Genomic DNA, 26,125 nt, shown 5'->3' with positions numbered 1-26,125 from the left:
TAAGGGCTTTAAACTGTCAATTTCATATGCTTAAGTATCAGCAACGTGTCATGGGATTGCTTAAACAGAAAATGTTGTTAAACTCTGAATGTGCAGAAAACAAGGAAATGCAGGATTTATTGTATGCAGCAAAACAAGTTGGAAAACATACCATGCAATGTTGTTTTGATTCTTTGGAGGCCTCCTGCAGGGCCGCAGCTACGGGGTCTGTAATTAGGAGGCATGCTTGGTTAAAGGAACAAAATCTGCCTGACCATGTTGAAGTTAAATTACTGGATGCACCTTTACAGCATGATATTTTGTTTGGTGTTAAGGCAGAAGAGGTGTTAAAGGAAATGAAGGACAAAGCTAAATCTATGTAAACTGTCAAAGATTTTTTACAAGTGCAGCCACCTAGGTTTAGTAGACACTGGCCTACAAAAAATTGGTCCTTTCCTGTGTCAGACATACCTCAAAGGGGCAGAACCAGATGCCCTAGGGGCAGATCCCAGGCGCAAGGTTCTTACAGGCCCAAGCAAGTGGGTTGCTTCTACCTCCAAAGCTGGAGAAGATAGAACACAAACATACAGAAAACAGTCTCAGTGACTTCTCCCTGCCTGCACTAAGCACTTATCTTCTGTCAGCACCCTTAGGGGGAAAATTAGCACTTTTTGCTCAAAATTGACACATCATAACCCAGGACAAGGGCTACAAGTTCCATTTCCATACTCTGCCAAAGGCAAACGGCTGGCCAGATCTGCCAAAAAAATCAATGGGCAGAGGCACAAAAACAAGTCTCATCCCTCATGGACGTGGGGACCATTCAACAAGTACCAGAGCAAGAGCAGGGACAAGGATTTTACTCAAGACTGTTCTTGGTACCCAGAAAGGGCAAAGCCTGGAGACCCAATACTGGACCTATCTCTTCTGAACACTTTCCTGGATATTCCAAAATTCAAAATGTTGACTTTGCAGCAGCTTCTGCCCATGCTGGGCAAGAATGCTTGGCTTGTTAGACCTAAAAGAGTCATACCTGCATGTTCCAATCAGGCAACCATGCAGAAGATACCTAAGATTCAAGGCAGGTTCAATGCATTACCAATTCTCTGCACTGCCCTTTGGCTTATCTACTGCGTCCAGGGTCTTTACAAAGTGCCTGGCACCAGTAATTGCATTCTGCAGACAAAGAGGAATACAAATATATCCTTACTTGGACGACTGTCTCAATCAAGCAGAGAACAAGGACATTCTTCTTCAACATCTGGCATTCGTCAAAAGACTTCTAACATGCCTTGGGTACACAGTCAACAAAAAGAAGTCAAAACTCTTACCCTCACAAGAGATTACATTCCTGGGTACAAGCTTGAATACAACTGCCCAGATGGCCTATCTCACGCCAGACAAACAAAGGCAATTGACTACCTATTTCAGAATGTTGGCAACAAAGACCCAGTTATCTGCAAGACAATTTCTGCAGGCTTTGGGCTTCATGGCATCCTACTAATTCCATATGCAAGACTGCATATGAGGAAACTTCAATGGTACCTAAAAAGTGTCTGGACACAACATTGCCACAGCCTGGAAACAGTCATTACTCTCATTCCCTGCCTGCAACAGGAGTTTCGATGGTAGGCAAAGGCTTGTCACCAGAACAAGGGACAGCCATTCACATTACCTCCAGCCAGGCAGACACTAACAATGGATGCATCAGACCATGCCTGGGGAGCCCACATAGCAGGAAGATGCATTCAGGGCACATGGTCCTCAAACCAAATGCATCTACATATCAATCAAAAAGAGATGTTAGCTGTTCAAAATGCCCTGACAGCCTTCAAGGACCTATTTCATTTTTTTATTTTTTTTTTATTTAACATTTGTTAACCGGGAGTCCGACTAGGTTCCACAGATCCTGTTTTCAGCGGAGGCCCGGGGAGAAATGCTCCAGAAGCATGTCTTTAGAATGTGGGAGGAAACCGGAGTACCCGGAAGAAACCCACGCGAACGCAGGGAGAACATGCAAACTCCACACAAAAGGCACCCCAGCCGAGAATCGAACCAGAGAACCTCTTGCTGTGAGGCGACAGCATTAATCGCTGCACCACTGTGCCGCCCAGGGACATCTGGGACAACTACTGATAAAGACAGACAACACCATGGTCATGTGGTACATAAACAAGCAGGGGGGCACACATTTGTACCTCCTTTGCAGACTAGCTCTGACCTTGTGGGACACAGCATTGACTTACCAAGTTCATCTGCAGGCACAATTCCTGCCAGGAAAGGAAAATACTCTGGCAGATGAACTAAGCAGAAACCTCATGGATCCCCACGAGTGAAAGCTGGATCCACAACTCTTCAGCATGATAACAAGGAAATGGGGATGCCCGGACATAGATCTGTTTGCCTCCCCTTACAACTACCAACTAAAATGATTCTGCACAAGGACTTATCACGGACAAGCATGGAAAGTGGACGCCCTATCTTTCAGTTGGAAAAAACTATCAGTATATACCTTTCCTCCACTGCCTCTCCTCCCCAAGGTGCTCCTAAAGGTCAGACAGGAGAAGCCAAGGATGATACTGATTGCCCCAGACTGGCCATGCCAGTACTGGTATCCAATACTAAGAAACTTATCTCTATACCCTGCTTAGACCTTACCTCAAATACCTCGACTACTGTCCCAGCAAAACAATCAGATCATGCACAGCCAACTCAGGACATTAAACTTGGCAGGATGGCGGATAATGTAGTCACACAAAAAACACCTCTCAGTAAAGCTGTGATGGATGACATGCTGGAAGCCAGAAGGCCTAGTACTAGAAAGTCTTATGCTGGAAAATGGAAGAAATTCTGTGCCTGGAACCAGGCACAAGGAACTGATACAGCGGTACCAAATATTCCTCAGATTTTGCAATACTTAGCTGAGATGCTGAACAAAGGCCTATCTTTTTCATCAATCAAAATTCATGCCTCTGCCATTTCAGCTCATTACAATACAGAGCCACCACTTTTTTCTCATCCTTTATTAAGGCAGTACCTCAGAGGTGCCAGAAATTTAAGGCCCCCAAGGAGACTACCAATACCTGCATGGGACCTCAACTATGTCTTGGAAAAACTCACCCTACCTCCTTTTGAGCCAGCGGCTACTGCTGACATGAAGTTATCTTGGAAAACAGCGCTGCTCTTAGCAATTACTTCTGCAAGACGAGTTTCAGAGCTACAGGCGCTCATGGCTGTGGAACCTTTTATCATTTCTCATCCAGACAGGGTCTCCCTGAGGACAAACCCCACATTTATGCCTAAAGTAGTGTCCAGTGTGGCGCTTAACCAAGCCATCCATCTTTTACCCAAATCCGCAGAACAAGGGGGAAAGAATTCTTCATTCTTTGGACATACACAAACAACTTAGACTCTACTTGGACAGAACCAAAGCTTTCAGGAAGACAGAGCAATTACTAGTAGCGTATGCTGCAGGATCACAAGGAAAGCCTATCTCTAAACAGACTATTTCTAAGTGGTTAGGACACTGTATTCGTTTCTGCTACTTACACCATGGCAAGCCAGTGCCTAAGGGAATTAGGCCTCATTCCACCAGAGCTGCAGCCACTTCAGCAGCCTTTCTCAGGGTAGTACCAACCAGCGACATTTTAGAGGCGGCTACTTGGAGTTCAGTGCACACCTTTACAAAGCATTATCATCTGCCACTCTACTCTAAATCCAGGGCAGGCTTTGCCACTGCAGTTCTGCAGGGCCTCATAGTCGCTCCTACTGCTGTCTAGTTCCAGCCCCTCCAACCATAGCTTTAGGACTCTACCCAAACGTAATGACTGCAACAGTGAAACACGAAGAACATAGTGCAGTTGTGTACACTTACCATAAATGTAGATGTTCGAGTGTATTCACTGTTGCAGTACAGGTTACCCACCCCCCTTCCCCCTTTTTTCTTTTGGATCTTATCTTTCCTTCTCTGATTTATACTACCTATGTGATATATTTGCTTATAGATGAAGGTAAAATTTATATTGGTGTATTTATATAAAGTTTGGCTACCCTTTTTGGGGGCACCTGACATCTGGGGCAAGAAAAACTGAAGAAAATGGCGTTGGCTACTTCTTTTATACTCCTGACGACCTGACGTCAGGGAAAGGGTGACAGCAGCCGATGCAGGACCCAAGACTTTGGAATTCAGGCCGGCTGAGGGCAACCTGCCAGCAGGATAACCCAAATGTAATGACTGCAACAGTGAATACACTCGAACATCAACATTTATGGTAAGTGCAGGAACGGCCTTAGGTCAACTGGTGCCCTAGGCAAAAGGGCTGCACGGTGCCCCCCACCACACCATCCAGTGCCCCCATCCTAGTCTACTTACACCAAATAAATACTGGAAAAGCGCCCCTACTGCAGCAGCGCCCTAGGCGACCACCAAGTTAACCTATGCCTAAGGCCGGCTATAGGTAAGTGTACACAACTGAACTTTGTGTACACTTACCATAAATGTAGATGTTTGAGTGTATTCACTGTTGCAGTCCTGTTTACCCTCCCTGCAGCCCCCTGTCTTTCTATACTTTCTACTTATCCTCTTTTTTGCCCATATCGTATGGAAATGGTATTTACTTTTTACTGGAGGTGTTCCATACCATTTGATTGCTTCCTATTTGGGGGCTCCTGACATCTGGGGCAAGAAAAACTGATGTAATGGCGTCAGCTGCATGTTTTATACCCCTGACGACCTGACGTCATGGATGAGGCGACAGCATCCGATGCACAAATCCCAAGACTCTGGTATTCGCGCCGACTGAGGGCTACCTGCAGGCACATAACCCAAGTGTGATGACTGCAACAGTGAATACACTCGAACATCTACATTTATGGTAAGTGTACACAACTGTACTTTTTGTAACCCTTCTTACACTTGATTCTTCCTGCTTTGGGCATTTTACACCAAAACTTCAAAGCCATCTAGGAGTTTTCAGACATTATGATGGTACAGTAACAGTACATTATGTTTGACTAAGTGATTAAGTAAATGCTATCATTCTAACTTCATACTTTAATAAGCAACTTCTTCATGACCTTGCAGTTCAGCTTCATACTTTAAAATCGTGTAATATAAAATAATTCTTTGGGGCAGGAGCAGTGCATTTTGAGTATTTGTCAAGGTGGCATGTGACTTCTGCTATCTGAGAGAAGCATATTCGGCTTCTTCAGCCAGTGCGGAATTGTATTAATTCATTTCCTGCCAGTGTCTGCTCCCACTTGTGTGTCAAGCAGCAGAAGTGATAATAGTTTGTTTGCCCTTTCTTAAGTTTTGGTTAGGGAATAGCTGTATGTCTTGTGGGGGTACAGCTTAAAATGATTTGCTGATGGTCTGAAACATCCCTTAACACTACAGCACCTCCTAAGCACCACTTTCTCCCATCATGAAACATTTTGGTCATTGTATTAATGCATAGAATTAATTTAAAAATTTGCAGTTTCCTTACACTGACAAACAACAAGGAACTTTAACCTCAGTGATATATGCAGAGAAGAGTGTCTGTTGCTTCCATAGGCTTTTAATGGGTGCACCATTGTGCATATGTGGAGGTGCCACATTAAAGTCTATGGATGTAGTTCACGTTACTCAATGGTAATGTCACTTCTGAAAAAACTAAATTTTTGTGGGGCTGTGGTTTAGTAAAAAGTTTCTAAAGTTTTTTGTTAAAAAAAAAAAAAAAGCGCCCAAAAAGTAAGGAAGTGCAAGCAGGAAAATATCGAATACTGCACTGTATATAGAAATGTCAGTAAATCACAGTAAAGGACATTTGTTTGTGAATGTCATTTTCAGCTCAAGGAGTGGCATGTATAAAAAAATGTAATTTAGGTAGTGCTTTCCCTTATTTCTATGCCAAGCTTTCTAAAGTTTCTTTCCACAACAATCTGTCATCCTGCTTATCATCATCATCCCTTTTCCCTTTTTTCTACATGGGGTCGGGGTGTCATGTTAACTATCATCATTTCTCTCGATTCCGTGCCACACTCCTGCCTTCTTCAACACTCATGCCTGACTGTTTGCAGATCTTTACTTACACAATCCATCCACCTCTTTGTTGGACACCCTCATTTCCTGTTACCTTCTTCCTGTCTGTCCCAAATCTTCTTCACCAGATTGTTTTCTGCACATTTGCCCAAACCACCATAATCTGTTCTCTTTGTTCTTTTCTGCAATTGGAGCTACTTTGGCTTCTGCTCTTATGTCTTCATTGCTTCATCTGTCCCACAGTTTGCATCCTACCACCCTCCAGCTTTCTCATCTGCTCTGCCTTCATTGCCCAGGTTTCTGTACCATACTGCTGCGGTAGCGTTGTCGCCTCACAATAAGACGGTGTCCTGTTTGACTCTCAGCTAGCGCATCTACTGTGTTAAGACATGTGTGAATGGGCGTACTTTCGCTGAAGGTTGTGCATCAGGGCCGGCAACTCGGCATGTAAAAATCTACTGCCAATCATTAGCGGACCGGAGTTCTGCTGTGGTGACCTCGAACCGGGAAAAGCCGAAAGACACAGCAGCAACAGTACAGTAGTACTAGTCACACCACTGTTTCATACACTTTACTTTTCAGCTTCTTTGACATTCTTCTGTCATATGCTACACCTGACACACTTGGCTGCAACCCATCTGATTCTAGCTTTGACCTCTTCATTGAGACCTGCCTTCTTGTCAGCCACCCTTCCCAGACACTAGAAACTGTTAACATCTTTCACCATCTTCTGATTTTTCCCAGTTTGCTGCCATTACCACTGTCTTATCTGTACTTTGTTTCATACCATGTGCCTTCAGTTTTGCATTCCATTCCCATATTCTTTGCTGAAGTTCTTGCTCAGTCTGCCTTTAATGCCTCATCATCTCCATACCACAACTTTGTTGGTCTGTCCCCTCCAACCTTTTTGCAAATGTAGTCCATCACCAATTTGAACAGCAGTAGGCTCAGAGCTCAACCATGGCGCATACCAACTCCCACTGGGAAACCCCTGTTTGAGATCAAACACAGTTCATACTTGAGTCATTGGGTCGTTGAACAAAGCTTGCACTAATTCTACCAGTGTTTATGAGACTTCAAACCACAGTGGTACTGCCCAAATTAGCTTTCTTGAGACCCTGCCATGTGCTTTCTCCAAGTCTAGGAATTCCGAGTTGGACTCTTTCCTCATTTCTAGCTTCTTCTCAGTCATTTGTCTCACTGCAAACATTGGGTCAGTTGTGCTGCATCCTGATCATAATCTGAACTGCTCATCTCCCATTTTACTTTCTACTACTCTGAGCATCCGTTTATCAATCACCCTCTCCAGAGCTTTTATGCAATGTGACAGGAGTTTGATACTTCTGTACTTCCCACAGCTGTGAATGTCCCGTATGTTCTTGTACACTGGCACAAGTATGCTTATTCTGTAGTCATCTGACATATGCCACACTGCTGAGTACCCTCAGCAACCATTTCTCCCTTATCTCACCCAGCATATTAATCATATCTGCTGTGACCTCACCTGAGCCTGCTGCTTTCCCTGACTTCTTTTTCCTTACTGCTATTCTTACTTTTTCTAGGGTGAGCTTCTCTTCTTCTCTCATTGCAGGCTGTGTCTGGGGTAGTACAGCTTCTGTGGGTTTTTTTTTCATTAAGAAGCTGCTGGAAGTATTCCTTTCATCTACCTTTGATGTCCTGTGGACTGATGAGCGGGTTGTTGCTGGCATCCCTTATGAAGGGTGTCTGACTGTCTTCTTTATCTTTCTGTCTTTGTTTTGCAACCTGATATAGTTTCTTTGTGCCGCTTTCCAGAAACTGGTAGAGTGCATCCAATGCCCTGATGTTCATCGTGCATACAGCTGCAGTCATTACAGATGGGTTATCCTGCCGTCAGGCGGGTCCTCGGTCGGCCGAATTCCAAAGTCTAGGTCCGGCGTCGGTTGTCGTCGCTTCTTCCCTGACGTCAGTGCGGCAGGGGTATAAAAGAGGCAGCCGATGCCATCTTCTTCAGTCTTTCTTGCCGCGCGGTGCCCGAAGCAGAAGCAGTTCGCAAGTGCCGGTCGGCCAGCTCCTGAGAATTACAAAAATATTTCAGCCGAAGTCTTCTTGAAAGCTCAGTACCCCGTTGGGGAAACTTTTCTTGCCTCAGACCGATGTCAGACAAAGTTAATAATTGCATTTCATGTGGGAAGCAAATACCGCATAAGGATTTCCACTCTTTCTGTATACCTTGCTTAGGCCCAGACCACGACGTCTTGGCCTGCCGTTTCTGTGCTAGATTCAACAAGCGCACTATTAAGCGCCGGGCGGAGTTCGCCCTTCACTATTTTGGCAAAAAAATTTAATTATATTATGTCGTCGGATACTCCGACTCCAGTTTTGAGTAAAAGACGCAAAGATAAGGACCGACATACGAGGTCCGCACCGACTACTGAGACCACGCTAAGGCCGACTACCGGTTCTCCGGTGCTCAGCGAGGCACCTACGCAGCCCCTGAGTACCGATGACACTACATTACCAGTGTCTTCAGTACCCGAGGTCGCAGGCTCCTCGTTCCCCATTCCTACTGCAGATACCGATGCCACTCTTGGCGGGGAAACTCAAAGTTTAGACAGGCTAACTCCTTTCTTAGCTTCTTTGTTAGCCAACCAGTATTCCTTCCTAGCCTGGTCCATCTTTTGTATCTCCCACTTTTTCCTGTACTTTTCTTTCTTTGGATGGCTTCCTGGACTTCTGCATTCCACCACCAGCTTTCCTTGTGTACCTTATTTCCATACCTGTGTCGGCCATGTATCTGTTCTGTAGTCGTCATGCATGATGTGTTGAGGGGCTGCCATTCTTCTTCAACTCCATCTATTTCCTTCTCTTCTATGGGAGTGCTGAAGCCCTGAGTAATTCCTTGAACTGTTGTGCTTTCTTTCCAGTCAACTTCCAGGTCTTGAGCCTTGTCTCTGATGACCTTAGAGCCTGCTCTGACCATTGCTTGCAGACGATCATGACAACCAGTCGTTTATGTTGTGGACCGATTGTTTCACTGCGGATGCCAGAAAGCGTACTGATTGTACCTCTGTATCCTTTCTTTACTAGGAGGAAGTCCACCTGAGTTGCATGTTTTATGTGATCTTGTTACTGTCTCTGTTTCTGAACCACAAGTTGGCTACTATCAAGTCATTTGCCAGGCAGAAGTCTAGAATGACGTCTCCTTCTTTATTCTTGTTGCTTCACTCATACAAACCCAAACAGTCCTCATATCCTGTTCTTTCTGTCCCGATGTGTATGTTCAAGTCACCCATTTTCAACAGCAATTCATTTTGTCCTGCTTTATCTAGTAGGTCCTGCAACTACTGTATGAATGAAGTCTTTTCCTCACTTGTTGTGGACCATAAGTTGAGATTATGAATACTGCCCTATCATTACACTGCAGTCTGATTGCCATGAGTCTGTCACTAATTCTGATGATATTCCTCACTGCCTTCTGACCATTTCTAGCCTGCCCACCTCCTGAGTAGTAAACTTTGGATCCCCAGCCAAGTGCCTTTAGTGCTTTGCCCTTCCATCATGTCTCTTGGATACAGAGGATGTCCAGCCTCCTCCGTATCATCATGTCATCCTCATCCAAGTTCTGTTTCAACCCACTTATCTGGTGATACCCATGCCCATTTGGTAACATTAGTCAACATGACCTAATCACCTAGAGCCATATTTTACACTGTTGAGTGGTTAGCCCTGCCACACCGTGCAGTTTGTGATCTGTGTTTTCCTATCTTGAGTATACAGCGCACCACAGTAGCTGCCCAAAGTGGTTGGACTATACAACTCTTCCCCCTGAAGGGCACTGTGTAGAGTCTGTGCTGCTGCCCACAGCTCTATTAATTGGGGAGTTTGAGATGAAACACTAAGCATATTTTTCAGAGGTGGTAAGAACCCCACAGGCACACAGGGAGAACATGCAGACTCCAAACAGGCATTAGGCAGAGGTCAGGATCGAACCTTGTGCATCAGAGGTGAAGACCTAAACCATTATGCCAAATGTTCTCCCTCAACAAGTCTGTGTCTTTTTTTTTTTTTAAGGCACATACATATTCTGTTTTTTTCGGCCTCAAACATCTTTATTAAATTTATACATATGACAAAGGCAGTCTTACATTTGTGTAAATGAAAAACATGCAAAATGATATCACTTAAGCTGCAAACAGTTTACATCACAGACACCACTGAAATAACTCCAGTTGAAAACATTATACATCACTTATGAACCATCCAGTCATTGTCAGTTCAGCATTATATAGATTATTCAAATCTTGCTTCTTAAACATCGTTCTTGCTCTGCATATATTATTCCCACAATTCCCATTTTTTCCTATGTAGTTTGCTCCTTCCCTTTTCTAAAGATGCAATTTCCAGTTGTTTTATTTCTGTTGCTATATTCACTACTTCTAGTAAAGTTGGTCTAGACTTTGGTTTCCATTTTCTAGTAATTGCTTTTTTGGCAGCCACCATAGTTAGACTCGGCAAGGCTTTACTATGTCTCAGTAGTTCGATTCTGTAGTATAACTCAAAAAAAATCATCTCCCCAGTCAGTCCAGTCTGCTCACCCAGCATCTGTGACAGAGCGGTCTGCAGGGAATCCATAAAGTCTGTCCCTCCATAAAGTCTGTCAGCTCATTACACTCCCAAAAAAATGTTCCCAGCTACCTCTTTCTTGCCCGTCACACCTCCAACATTTGCTGTCCACCTGAGGAAAAATTCTTTGGAGTCTACTTGGGGTATAAAAATATGTATGTAAACACTTCCAGATAAAGATCCTAAATCTTCTGGACTTTGTTGCATATTTGGGAGATATAAATATATCCCCTATTGTCTCTTTATTACTTGCTTGTTCACTCTCTCTTTCCAATCCTTTCTAAGCTCCTCTGATTGATTCTTATAGTTATCATGCAATATTTTATATGCTTTACTAATTATTCCTTTTTTAACAGCAGCTTCTGTTCTAGATTCTATTAAAAACTCTACCAGTGCAGGTCTTTCATTTAGGAGTCCCTGATTTCTTTCTCTTTGCATACAGTCTGATATCAGTCCTTGCTAGGGAAGGCATTCTCTAACCTGCAGTCCGAACAAATTCTTGGCCTGTTCCCATTCTATTACCTTTCCCTTTCTAGTTATTTGCTCCCAATACCTTGGTTCCTTTGCCAGTTTTCTCCAATAAATTCTGTATTCCTGAACACAGTCAACCCTATCGGCAAAATCTCTTTTCTCCATTCTCATGCTGGTTTGGTTCTTAGAATACTCCCTACTGTTTTATGAATATAGTACTCTGTATGATTTTGGTTGTTCTCCGTAAGAGTCTGCATCCAAAATCCCAATTTCTCCTTATTTCTTGAGCTTCCTCCCTGCGTTAGCATCATTCCTCTCCACTTTGAATTACAGTTTTCTGCTTGTGCTATGCATAACAGCCTTAACTGCATTGCTCTAAAATACACCCTTGAATTAGATAATCCTAGTCCACCTTGTTCTTTTGGTAGAATCAGCTTATCCCACTTGACCCTTGCTGTCTTTCCTTCCCAGATAAAATCCTTCAACTCTTTTTTAATTGCTATCCACAACTTCTCCTCCGGTTGATAAAAGTATGCCTGACCTGTGTATATGACTAAAGGGATTAAAAAGATTTTAATGGCTTGCATCTTAGTGTCCATATCCATATAACAAAACTTGCAGTTTCTAAATTTTTGTAATACCTTCTGTTAAGTCTCTTCCCACATATCCTTAGCTGCCACCACAGTCTCATTTCTAATCCATACTCCTAAGTACTTCATTCTGTCATGTCCCCATAAATATGGATATTGTTGGACTAATTCGTGTGTGGGTACTTAATTTACAGTTATTGCCATTGTTTTAGCTTCATTAATTTTATACCCTGAGAAGATTTGAAACTGTCTTAAAATGTTCAGTTACACTGTAATGTCCCTTTTGGATTTCGTCATGTATAAAATAATATCATTTGCAAACAGAGCCAGCTAGCAACAGTCTTATGTCTTGTTAAAATCTTATGTCATCATTGTGTTCCTCTATTTGTCACGTAATCTGTGATTGTCATGTAGGCTGGGAGTTATGGCTACATCACATAATTTCACAGTTTGAAGTATGCAAATTTTCTAGTCAGATTACAGAGTTTTGTTTACAGGACTAGTTAAAGATTTAAACATAAGTGCTGACTGTGTCATTTGAGTATTATTAGTGACCAGTAAACAACTTTGCACTCACCCTGAGCTGGAGTCATTCCAATGTCCCATTACCCCCCCCACACACACACACACACACACACACACATACATACAAACACACAAACACACATACACACACACACACACACACACACACACACACACACACACACAACATAAACAGTGTTCAAAAATGTCAGTGTGCATACTGTTTTCTTCTTTACTTTTGAAGTGATTACAGAGATGTGGATTTAATTTAAAACTTTTAATTAATTTACCGTTTGTTGACCAGGTTAGTCCACTTGGCTAGTAGACTCTTTTCGGGGAGACAGGAGATTGTATATGTACTACTAGGAGAAATTTGTCCAGGGTGTCGGGAATCTTTCCCTGCTAGTTTACACAAGCTAGAGAGTACTATAGTACTTGGCAAGCACCACAGGCACAGTCTTTTTGGTAGGTGTTTTGAGATCTTTTGCATTCACTTCAGCTGTCACCATCTCAAGTAGAAGGACTACACACTTGAGTGCAGCACCTCCCTCCCTTGTGCTGCACTGCAGTGTCAGCAATCCTTCTACTTGGTTTGGGAGTTGAACCCACAGTCTCCTGCACCAAGGGCAAGTATGCTGACTGTTGCGCCACTAACGCTGCTTTCAGATTTTGTAGCACAAGCACTGATGGCCATTTGCTAAATAAAACAAAACAGGTGCACTTTGAAAACAGACTTAACATGAGCAACAATAAACTTCTAGTCCCTTGAAGCTCACATTCATTGAAAATGCATTGAAAGTCCCATTTATTGAAAATGGATTGAAACTCACATTTATTGAAAATGCACCCAGTCAATGGTGGATTAAGAGTACCTTGGTCCCCGGGCTATTTTCAAACCACAGGCCCCTGCATACATTTTTAGGACCATGTATAAATGCCTGTATTCTTTGATTCACTTTCCAGATTGTTTTTAATGTATTTCTTGTTTAATACAAAAACATTTGTTAGACAGCATTTAAAAGATATAGTTTTGAATCTTTTTCCATTAAAAACGGTGAAAGAAAATGTAGGAACCAATAATGACAGAATACCTATTTCTGAGAATTTCACCCAGCTCTAATGACTGTAATCCTCAGTGATTTATCAAATTGTCAGGCATTTGGTTTAGACTCTGCTGGACATTGTTCACTGTAGAGGACTAAGGCTTTGCCTGCTGTACCAAGGCACAGGGTTTGAGCCTGAGTAAATCACTTAATTAAGTAAACTGCTGTCACTAACTAGGGCATTTCTCTCTTTCTCTCTCTTACACACACACCTGATGATGATCTCTTTCCAGCTGCTTGTACCTGCACTATTACTACTCGTTTTAGTAGTGTGTACCTGCAAGTTCAATTCTTGAATTCCTGGCTATGGTATCAAGTTGCTATGCATGCGTGTTTTGGCTGGAAACTTTTAAAGCAGTAGCACATGTGCATGCAGACGCAATGCTGAGCATAGGAAAAAAAAACTTTTTTAAGCAGGAGACAGAAGTAAAGCAGGAAAACTTTACTTCATTTTTGTTTAAAACTAATGTTGTGGCCAGGCTTCTAACCATCATTTTGCATAGAGCTACAGTTTTGGGTCTTAAAGAGGTACTATATAGGCTTCTGTTTTTTTAGACACCTTTATTAAATTATCACTTAATAGGCAAACATTTATGTAAGCTAATCTTAAAGCCCAGTATTAAAAAGTAACTTAAATTGCTGCATAAGAGATAGCCACTCGAGTGCCATTGAAAAAGACAAGCTGTCAGTCTTGCCAGAGTGTGAAAAGATAGGAAATCGGAGTGCTTGTAAGTCAGTGACAGCATGTTGTTGCTATAAATGCTTTTCTCATCCCGTTACAATGTACCCCATCAGATGGCAGCCTAAGGTTGAAATCACATCAGGTCTGCATCATACTGAAATGCAGAACTCGGGCCACATAATACTTGCGTGTATGTGGGGATATGGCTAGCAACATCAGACTGTAGTCTTTTGAGAGAACGGTGATGACATGACTGATGCGACATTCAGCATAGTTAGCTGGTTGTACAGTGCGGGATTGCTTTTCTTTTTTGTTTGTCACAGTAGTTATTGTGTCTCTGATAAATCGATTTTGTTCTCCAATACACTTAATGCTGATTAAACAATGCTTAAAAAAGCATTCATTCATTCATTCATTCATTTCTTTAACTACTCTCTCAATCCATGTTAGGGTTGGGAGGAGAGCAAAACCTGTTACAGAACTCAGCGGGCTTATGGCTGTCCTGAAGGCAGTTTTGAGGATTAACAGTTTATTTGTGGTATGCCTTTGACATGTTGAAGGAAACCAGAGGTCCTATTAAAAAACACTGTAGACTCATGGGGGATGGACATGCAAACTACGTACAGATAGCACTCCCCTCATGAACAAAATCAGACATCAAAGTGCTCTGAGGCGGTAAAACTAATTGCTGTGCACTCTTCCACCTGCTTATTTTTTAATGCAAAAAAAAAAGGAGGGAAGACCACTGGACTAAGCATATTATTTTAAAAGTAATCTTTTCGAACAGCAGTCACCTACCTGCTGCCACCCTCCTCATCATATAAATTCAAAGGCCTAGTCCAAGTAGTTACATCCTGCACAAACTCCAATAAAAACATAGTAATTCTAGGAGATTTTAACACTAAACTGCTGAGCTCCATACACGTGGAAATGATCAGCTTCCTTACAACTAACACAACTATCTGAACAACTTATCAGACCCAGCCTTAGTTCTAAACAGCACTCATTAGTTGATCTTATAACCGGCAGTCCCTCCACTATTTCTGACGTTACATTTCACTCCCCAATCATTAGTAATCACTACCCCACCAGCTTCTGTATTTTTTTTTTACCCGTCACCCAAGACTCCCCCTAAACTAATTTAATTCAGATCCTAACCAACGTTGTGTAAAAAAATCATGCTTAAATGTACTTGCAACCCATCAGGTCATATGACCGAAACCTACCTTCATGTCTCCTGTCACTTTTTATCCTCTAGTGTTATCTAACCTTTCTCTGCCAACACCCATCATTAGCTTCTTTAACTAAGCCTGCTATGTGTTGAAGCTTCATGTACATTGACTCGTTGTATGTATTGTAAACTATCTTATTTTGTGTTACTTGATTGTATTTGTATTGTTCTGTAATCGTTGTAACAAAATCATTGTAACAGTTATGGTGTATTGTCCCTCAGACTGAGACTGAAATTGGTCATGTTGGTCAGTGCTCTACCCCAGTAAACAAATTCATTAATACATATAACAAAACATGATATTCTGATTTTAGATATGATCTATGTTGCTGGGGGCTTTGATGGGAGCAGGCGTCATACCAGTATGGAAAGATATGATCCAAATATCGATCAGTGGAGTATGCTTGGAGACATGCAGACAGCAAGAGAAGGGGCGGGACTTGTTGTGGCTAATGGTGTGATCTATTGCCTTGGTAAGTAGTAGCACATTTTATGCATTAATTGTTTCTCATGGCAAAACATAGACTTACTGTGTGTGTCACCGTTTGTCACAGATGTTTGTAAAGTAAAAACAGAGTGGATGTTGAGCCTTGCAAGTTTATTTTGATATGTGGAAGGTGTCCTGTCAGTGATGGTCATTTGAGTGAGAATGGTCATAGCTTCCTTTAAAGCTGATATAATGTTTTATTCTTGATTTGCCAGCATATAGCAAACTCCGCCTGCTGCCAACAGCCTCCTCTCTATACTTACAAAAGCATTTCTGTTATCCTGGTAACACTCCATGGATGAACTTTGTAGGATCTGTACCATGGCCATGTATTGTCAGCCCTTCTGGCATTGTTGCACCATGTCATTGTTTAGACTCGTAAAAACTTAGAACAAGATCAGACACTGGAGATGTACAACAGCATTATGAGACGTGTTCTTGAACTGTAATCCCTAGATGATTGGATTAGATGGTGAAGGAGGCGCAATAAGAATACTTCTATAACTGGCATCCTACTCTTGTTCCTTTGGACTAGATAACAGGAATTTAAGAAAGGTTATTAGAAATGTTCTGATTCTGACCAGCAGTTCAATTAATATCCTCCTCATACTCTGAAGAGATGCCTGGAAGATGATCCATCTCTGTGCAGTTTTATTCTCTTCCTTTAGATACTGAAGAAAAATATCCAGCAGAGTGAAGTTCTGTTCCCAGTTATGCTTGTAATTTTGTATTACTTATTACTAGACAGATTAGTGCAGAGCAGTAAAAGAGGTAGTGTGTGGTATGCAGCACCAGTCAAAACAGAGACCAAATTCATAGATAAAGCTGTGAAACAAGCCCCTTTAATTCAGTAGAAGAATATGTATAGTGTATAACCTCTCCGCTTTTGAGTCTGTGACCCTTCAGTTTACTTATTTATTTATTTGGCATTTTTTACCAGGGAAAGTTCAAATGGGTCATGAGGTACCCATTTTCAGTGGAGGCCGGGGGAGAAAAAGCTCCAGATACATATGGTTAACAGAATGAAAAACTAGAAAGATATAATAAAGTCATAACATTCAAGACAAATATGAAAACACATTAGTTTGTCAGAATGAGAACTTAACAGACATAATAAAGTCTTAACATTCAAGTACAATATTTGAAAAACTACACATTAGTTTATCAGAATTAAAAACTCAACAGACATAATAAAGTCCTAGTGTTCAAGCATAAGTTATATGGAAAGCCTGATAATAGGAAGATGCAGCATTATTTACATAATAGATGATTATCGTAACAATTGTTAATACAGAGATCATGAAATACGGTAACAGATTATAATGGTAAGGTAGTACGAGTAGAGAAGGGTAGGGTGTGATAGAGGGGATAGTAGGAATAGATGTGGAAAAGGTATGAGTGTAACCTCAGGGTTAGTATGCGTAGAGGAAGGGAGGGTAGGTAAGATTTATTTTATTTATTTTACATTTGTTGACAGGGCTAGTCTGGCTGGATACATGTCCATTTTCAGCAGAGGCCCGAGGAGAAAATCTCCACTATATACTAGTAAATAATAATAATAAAAATGAACTAAAAATAGCACAATAAGATAGAAATTATAAGCATGTAGAGAACTGTTCCCAAGTAGCATAGTAACAGAGCGAAAGTAATTTAGCAAAACTATAACATAGAGTGAGGATTTCTATTTCAAAATCTTTGCAAGAGTAGGAATAGTACAATTAAAGAAGAAATAAAGCAGTAACTCACACAGGACTCTATTCAACTATTTACAGTATTAACAATTTTGATAAACATTTTGTGCCAGGGCACTAGTTTTAAGAAACAGATTTCCTCAGCTTGGTGATTTAGATACAAGGTGAGATGATAGGTTGCAGTAATATAAAGAGAAGTAGAATTTATAGGAAAAGTAATATCCAAGTGGATGGTAGGTGAGCTACAGAGGAGGGGTAATGGTAGAGATAGGGACATGTGGAAGAGCAATGGAAAGAGCTGGAAAGGGAGATGGAAGCTGAGGTCAGTCAGGATTCGAGCAAGGGCATAGCCAGTGAGTTTTAAAATAGTTTCTTAGTTGTTTTTTGAAAAGTTGTGATGAGCCTAGAGTGGTAAGTTCTATGGGAAGTTTATTCCAGTATGAGCCAATGGTATTTGTAAACAAGGAGACCCCAGCTTTACTGTGTGTTTTGAGGGTGGCCACTAGTAATTTGTTAGCTGAGTGAAGGGAAGTAAGATTCTTGTAAGGGACAACAAGGTTGTTTAGTATGGGTGTATTAGAAGGGTAATGGAGAATTTTGTAGGTAATAACTAATTGATGTAGGAGAATGAGATTTTGAAGTTCAAGCCAGTTGAGCTTTTTGAGATTAACACAATGATAGGTGAGAAATGGGGAACCTGTGGCAAACCTGGCAATGCTGTGGTAGGCTGTGGCAAGTTTCTGAAGGTTAGATTTTGAAAGGTTTATAAAAGATGGGGAGGCATATAATAATGTAGAGATAAGATGAGTTTGGGCTAAAGAAACCCTGGTAGTTGCTGTTAGAAAGGGCTTAAGTCTATAGAGGGCACCTATCTTTTTATTAACAGTTTTGATAGTTAGGTCAATGTGGTGATCAAAGTTTAGTTGATTATATATTGTAACACCTAGTAGTTTAGTGGAACTATCAGGTGTAATGATAGTGCCATTATCAGACACAATAGAAAATGAGAGAGGGACAGATTTAAGGGTTGGAGAGAAAAGTAATAATTTAGTTTTTTTGGGATTAAGGAGGAGACAGATATCTTGGAACCATTTTTCTTCTGCTGTAAAGACTTTTTGGGTGGAAGAATGAAGTTAGCTGGAGATACAGCAGAACAGATGAGGGTTGAATCGTCTGCATATTGAATACATGAGGGTGTTGGGAGTGAAATAGACAGGTTGTTTATAAATAAGGAGAAGAGAAGGGGTCCTAAGATGGATCCTTGTGGGACACCAATAGTGATTGGGAGCTGAGAGGAGAGATGGCTGTCCCAAAGGACTGCTTGGTGTGGGAATAGAGAGAGTAGAGGTAGAAAAGGGTATAAGAGTATCTTAGCCTGGGCTCATACAGGAGCAAATCCAAGCTTTGTTGAAGTATTCTTTTATAGAGGTTTTGAAGGAATGCAGGTTAGTGGCAGTTTTGATAGTTAATATAAGGTATGCAGTGTAAGGTACAACACTGCAGTATGCATTCACTTCTATGTGTTTAGTGCTCCCTGTCCTCCTCAGGCTTCCTATAGTCATTTTCTGTTGAAGAATGGTGAGTAGTCCTCAGACCAACATATTGCCTATTTTTAATGCTCTACCCACTGTGCCTTTTTCCAGTAGCAACATGTGCAGTGACAGACTGGAAATACATACACACTTGTGCTATGTTGCGCATATTTATCTACTCCTTCACATAAGTCTCGCTTTCCTTTTGGAGATCCTTCATTCTCCACTTAGGGAAGCTATCAGATATTGCAAAAATCTGTACTGACCACCCACACAGGGTTAGAAACACAGCCATCAGTTGTTCCTTTCCTCTTCCCCATGTAAAAGTACACAACATGCATCAGCCATCCCCATAACCATAAATTGCATCCTGAACCTGAGTTACCCGTGTCATATGTTCGTAGTTGGGTAGTAAGTTAGCTGCCCTTATGGGCCATTTTAAGTCTGACCAATTTCCCTTTTGGTGTTTCAGTTAACCTATCCCATTTGATGTTGAATTGGCCTTAGCCGTCCCGTGGTCAATAATTATATATTACCCTTGGTGAGAATAAGTAGAATCGGACAGTAGATAATTTGAGGGCCCCCATGTGTAGGATGAAGCATTTAGGAGCTGCCTCTCTCCAGTAGTAGTACAGAAGGCAGTCCTGGGAAAAAATTTGTTACCCATCCATAGATCCAAGTTACACTTGAACGTGGACAGGAATGAGCTTTGTTTTACATTGATTGGGAGTCTGTTCCGGAGCACTAGCATCCTCTGCAAGATGTACCTGTCCCTCCAAACCATTCTGTTGATATAGCAGAAGAGGTTTAGATCCCTGGGCCGAGTATTTCTGATGTCATTTGACTTGCTGATGTGCAGTAGGTCCATCAGTAGCGAGTCAGAGAATACCTTGCATGGTAGGTAGAGCTCACCTCATAGCAGTCTTTAAGATGCCGAATATAGTGACAAGGCCTTGAGGTGGTCCATGTAGGACATATTGTTTAGGTAGCTTCCCCTATTTTCATCTCCTGTGTCACAGTCAAAAGCTTTTGCACCACAGTTTATATCTGTCCTGTGCAGTTACATTCACTTTGGTTGCTCATTATGCATAATATTTGATTAAAAAAAAAAAAACGTGAATTATGCAGGCTGTCCATGACAAGTAGAAGCCATTTATGAATTCAACAGTTAAGGTGATGTAGATCACAGATAATGTTATCATTATTACCATATTAAGTCAAACATAACAAAACACATTTCACTGTGTCACATCTTATTTTATAGTTTGATACTTCATGCAAAATCCAGAAAAGATGTAAAAGAGATATTACCTACAAGCAGCTTGGGGAACCATCCCAAAGCAAGTCTCCAAGTAGATTTGATTTAGGGTGGTAGGGCAAGAATGGAACAAAATGCCTTCACTTTGGGGTTCATTTTTGTCTTCTGCATCTTTTCACTTTTCAAAACCTTGTGGTGCAGTCTTGCTTTTATGCTGAAAACTAAGAATGTCTCTTTAGCTAGTGATTATTTTACTATTTATTTTAAGTGTTACATCTTAATAGTGGTTGGTTGTGGTGCCTTTTAAGTGTCATAGCATGTGTTGCTTTTTGAATAATTCTTTACTGTTTCTGTAAAAAAAATGTTGACTATGGTAGTGTAGCGTTCAATTTTATTTTTTTAATTAAAACAAACTTAGCTAGATTTGGTGAAGGACCAGAAATCTGATTTTTTTAAGATAGTGCACCTTGATTTGTTACTGCACAAAACTGTGCAGCGGTGATTGTGAAGTTAGTAGTAGTGTATCATGTGTTAGTTATTATATCTTTTTGTAAAAGGGTACAGAAGTTTTGTTTGTAAAGGATTTGTTTATGTGATGTCAAATTTGCTGTCTGTAAAGAGCACAGTAGAGAAGTGAATGTTATGTTTTTCTGTGTGGAAGCAGTGTCAGCACTTTTAACTATTCCATTGCAGGTGGATATGATGGTCTTAACATTCTCAGCTCTGTGGAGAGGTATGATCCACACACAGGACACTGGACTAATGTCACTCCAATGGCTACTAAACGCTCAGGTCAGATTTTAAGGATTTCTTGCTTTGATTTTCATCTTATTACTCTCTGTTGCAGTCGTCACATTTACTTGCCTATCTTTAATGATTATGCTAACCATGACTCTGAAGAAACAGTACCATCCGATTGCTTGTTTTTATATATACACCTTGCGAGAAAGTGTTAAAAAACTGTGTGGAAAAATCTGCAGACATCATTTGTACCATTGAGGCACAGTTGTGGTCTGCTATTCCCTGCATCATCATTTTCATGTATGACTATTTGTCCTTTTTAAAGCTTGATCAATATCAGTAGTTTGTGACGGAGCAGTGATATGAAATTAAAAAAGAAATCAGTATGCCGTGGCAAATAACTTACAGGCACAGGGGGCTTTACCCACACCGTTGACTTAACATCTCAAGCACCAGAGGGTTAATACGTCTGTGTGTGTTGGGGGATGAGTGTCTAATGGCTGTATCACATTTTCTAGGTATGAAAGGTACCCTCAGAATCTATCCTAGTGCCACCTGGCTCACACTATACAAGGGGTTAGAAAGTGATACATAGGAGTACACCAGTTGTTCAACACATTCATAAAAAAAAAAAAAAAAAAAAGCAGAGTGCCAGAGCAGGGTCAGCATTCTCCAGGCAGTAGAGTATTAAAGAGAAGCTGTGTCATTTATGGATATTAAACTTAGAGGATGTTGCACAGTTTAGTTATTTAGTTTCTGGGCAATCGGATAGTAAACTGAAATATGAGGTGTAATACATCGGGTATCTGAAAAGTTGTATTGAGCCTTCTGTGCTCTCTGTGGCATCTGACAAGTCTTATAAATTACTGCCTTTTACCAAGCTTCTTCCTTCTAAGGGCAGCAGGACTGTGGAAAGGCTGGGTAAAAATGTTTATACTTAAACTACCCTAGTCTTTCAGGCAGTTAATAATCAGACTCGTATGACCAGATGTATTTTGACTCTTCTTTCCCAGGCTTGTCAGGTTATTTCTGACCTTTGTAATTCTGAGGGAAAAACTTCTGCCTTGTCCCTGTTAGGGACTTATTCGCACGTAGCTTGAGCTTACCATTCCATTAAGTGTAGTTATGATGCAGCAGATGCTTCTTCTAGGGCTGCTGCTTTTGGCTCTGTTTTGAGGAGGTATTACTGGCTACAGCTTCAACCTCTACCTGATGATATTATGGCTAAGTTGATGGATGCTCCTCAGGACAAAAAAAAATTGTTAGGTGCTGCTGATGATGATTTGTTCAAGTCCTTGCAGGAAAAAGGCAAGGAGTTACAGTACATGAAACATATTTTTGTTTCCCCTGTGCCAAAGTTTCAGAAAAACTATCCCAATAAACCAGCTTTTTTCAAAGGCAGTATCATGCTCCTCCTAAAGTCAAGAAGGATGGTAGGAGGGCTCCCCCAGCTAGGTCTGCCCAGACCCTTCCTGCTCAGAAGCCTTCCTTTCCTGATAAACCAGGTGCTGTTTGACTAACCAGCTCTTCCTAGCCACATTCCTCTTTCACACTGCCTTTTTCAGCCTCTTTCTGTTTGGTTAAGCATAGTCTAGGATTCCTGGGTTCTGTTAGTAATTCTCCATGGTTATTTCATGGTTTGAAAATCTCTTCACCCATTCATGGACATTCCTTAGCCACGTCAAGACCAATTAGACTTTTTTCCGGGTGCTTCAGGCTCTTTTGATTCAAGGAACTGTTCAAGAGGTTCCAGCTGCTCATAGGGGGAAGGGGTTCTATTCCAAAATGTTTTTGGTTCCCAGGAAAGAGGGCAGTTTGGAGACCCATTCTGGATCTTTCTTACCTGAATTACCTTTCTGAAGTTTCCTTCCTTTCAAACTTTATCCTTTAAAACTTTGTTCCCTCTGCTGCTTCCTCAGGCTTTTATGGTTTCTCTGGATCTCCCTTTCTGTCCCCTTTTTGGAAGTATTTACTTTTCTGTGTTACTTTCTGATGTTTTCATTTCTCTATTTTGCCCTTTGGCTTCTCTACTACCCCAAGGGTATGCACCAAATGCCTAGCTCCTGTGATTGCTTTTTGCAACCTCAAGGGCATTCAGATCTTTCCTTAGTTAGACAACCTGCTTATTCAAGCCTCCTCTCCAGAGACTCTTTTACAGCACCTTCAGTTCGCCATTGCTCTGTCGCAACGCCTGGGGTTCACTGTAAATTTTCAAAAGTCCTTCCTCCCCTGTCACAGGATCATGCTTTTCTGGGATGCAGGATCCAGACTGTCCCTATGCTAGCATCCCTGCCTCTTCCCAAGGCTTTGACTCTGATCTCCTTTTTTCAGTCTCTTCTTCCTCTGGCTGTGATTTCAGCCAGGGAATTTCTGAAGACTCTGCGATTCATAGCATCCACCATCCCTATGCTTCCCTTCACCAAGTTGCACATGAGAAAGCTTCAGTGGTATCCAAAGTTAGTTTAGCTTCAGCATTCTCATCCTCGAGAGTTTCCATTCCAATTCCTCTTCTGCCATGTCTCAGTTTGGAATTTCATTGGTGGACTCACCAACTGAACTTGAATTCAGGTCTTCCTTTTCAACTCCCTCTTCCATCTCAGGAGCTGTTCACAGATGTCTCAGATGGAGGTTGGGGGGCTTCCTTCAGAAACCTAAATATGCAAGGCCTCTGGTCTCCACAGCAGCAGAACGAGCACATCAATGTCAAGGAGATGAGAGCTCTTCTGTTGGCTTGATCTGCTTTCCTTCTTCTTGTTTTCTCCAGGGCCCCTAAAGATCTTTACAGACAACACCACAGTGATGTGGTATGTCAACAAACATGGTGGAACAAGGTCCTGTCTTTTTACAGATTAGCTCTTAATTTTTGGGAGATAGCCATTCAGTACCAAGTAACACTTTAGACAGTGTACATTCCTTCAAGTCAGAATTTTGTGACAGACTCCCTGAGCAGGTCCATAACATAATATCATGAATGAATGCTTCACAGTGATGTGTTCATGGAGATTATCTTCCAGTAGGGTATTCCACAAATAGGATCTCTCTGTCCTCTGAACAGGCGACTTCCTCAATTTTATGCCAGGGCACCATGTCCTCTTGCCTGGAAGGTGGATGCCCTGTCTTTTTTCTGGAAGGGGATGATGTTCATTGTGTTACACTGCTGCAGTCATTACACTTGGGTTATCCTGCCGTCAGACGGTTCCCCAGTCAGCCTGAGTTCCAAAGTCTTGGTCTGGCGTCGGTTGCTGTCGCCTCCTCCCTGATGTCAGTGCGGCAGGGGTATATAAGATGCAGCCGACGCCATTTTCTTCAGTCTTTCTTGCCGTGCGGTGCCCGAAGCAAAAGCAGTTCGCAAGTGCCGGTCGGCCGTCTCCTAAGATTTTCATTCCGAATCCAGAACCCCCAGTTAAACCTGACAGATACTACAGAGTCCCTGACTCACACAAATTTCTGTACAAAAGCCCTGTTGCTGACCCTGAAACTATTTCTCAGGGACCCAAAGGGGTTAAGGCCTCATCAGCCAAGAATCCAGTTCCCTCTGATAGAGACTCCAGAGCATTAGACAGATGGGGAAAGAAAGTATACACGTCTGCAACTTTAGCAATGAGAGCCTTAATTTGCCAGTTTCACATGCTAAAATATCAGCAATTTCTACTGTCTCAGTTGAAACAAAAAATGCTTCCAGATTCAGATCCTCCTACTTTTAAAGAAATGCAGGATTTATTGCATGCAGCTGAACAGGTGGGAAAACCTGCAATGTGGTTTTGATTCTTTAGAGGCCTCCTGTAGAGCAGCCGTTACAGGCTCTGTCATCAGAAGACATGCTTGGTTAAAAGAACATACGTTACCAGATCATGTTAAAGCAAAATGATTGGATGCACCTTTGCAGGAGGATGTGTTATTTGGAGTTAAGGCAGAAGAGGTATTAAAGAAAATGGAGGATAAGGCAAAATCTATGCAAACGGTGAAGGATTTCTTACAGGTTCAGCCTCCTAGATTTAGCAGAAATTGGCCAACTAAGAATTGGTCCTTTCCAGTTACAGACAGACCTCAGAGGGGCAGATACAGATGTCCAAGAGGTAGAGGTCAACCACAAGGTCCTTACAGGCCTCGACAATGGGTTGCATCAGGCCAGAAAGAAGGGGAAGACAGGCCCCAACCATATAAAAAGCAGCCCCAATGACTTCCCACTACAGCTGCCACACAACTCTCTCTTGGCAGCCCCCTTGGGAGGAAAATTGGCACTTTTCTATCACAATTGGCATATGATCACCAAAGACAAATGGGTTCTCAACGTTGTATCTCAAGGTTACAGGTTCCACTTTCACACTCTGCCAAGGTTAAAAGGAATGCCAAATCTGCCACCAAATCAATGGGCAGAGGCTCAGAAACAAATTACAGCACTCATGGATATGGGAGCTATTCAAAAGGTACCACCACAGGAGCAAGGACAAGGTTTTTACTCAAGACTCTTTCTGGTTCCCAGGAAGGACAAAGCCTGGAGGCCCATTCTGGATCTTTCTTCTCTAAACACTTACCTGGATGTTCCGAAATTCAAAATGTTGACACTACAGCAGCTTCTTCCCATGCTGGGCAAGAAAGCTTGGCTCGTGACATTGGACCTCAAGGAGGCATACCTGCATGTCCCTATCAGACAAAACTGAAGAAGATACCTCAGATTCATAGCTGGTTCAATGCATTATCAATTCTCTGCACTGCCCTTTGGCTTATCTACTGCGCCCAGGGTCTTCACAAAATGCCTGGCACCAGTAATTGCATTTTGCAGACAAAAAGGAATTCAAATTTATCCGTACCTGGATGACTGCCTGATTCAAGCAGAGAGCAAGGACATTCTTCTAAAGCATCTGGCATTTGTAAAAAAGTTGCCTGGGGTACACAGTAAACGAAAATAAATCAAAACTAGTGCCCTCACAAGAGATAATATTCCTGGGTGCCAGCTTGAACACAACGGCCCAGTTGGCTTATCTCACGCCAGACAAGCAAGGACAACTGACTCAATACTTTCAATTGATGGCAACAAAGACTCATCTCCCTGCAAGAAAAATTCTGCAGGCCTTGGGTTACATGGCATCTTGCGTACTACAAATTCCATATGCCAGACTGCATATGAGGAAACTACAATGGTACCTAAAGAATGTATGGTCTCAACACTGTCAAAGTTTGGAAACAGTTATACCACTAATTCCTTAC

At 41.8% G+C, this 26,125-nt stretch overlaps 1 protein-coding gene across 3 annotated transcripts in view; it reads left to right on the top strand.

Annotated features, from left to right (window-relative positions):
• KLHL12 (kelch like family member 12) overlaps positions 1-26,125 on the top strand; it is a 681,190-nt gene that overhangs the window by 462,517 nt on the left and 192,548 nt on the right. For all 3 annotated transcript variants that reach the window (XM_044076678.1, XM_044076681.1, XM_044076679.1), the window contains exons 9-10: positions 15,523-15,681; positions 20,870-20,968. In XM_044076678.1, coding sequence (XP_043932613.1) covers positions 15,523-15,681; positions 20,870-20,968 — 258 coding nt within the window. The remainder of the gene's footprint in view (positions 1-15,522; positions 15,682-20,869; positions 20,969-26,125) is intronic.

The sequence above is a fragment of the Protopterus annectens genome, chromosome 7.part0 (genome assembly GCF_019279795.1).
Source record: "Protopterus annectens isolate FY-2018-M chromosome 7.part0, PAN1.0, whole genome shotgun sequence".
Lineage (NCBI taxonomy): Eukaryota > Metazoa > Chordata > Ceratodontiformes > Protopteridae > Protopterus > Protopterus annectens.
Note: the sequence above shows the minus strand (reverse complement) of the source record. Positions and strands in the feature narration are given on the sequence as shown.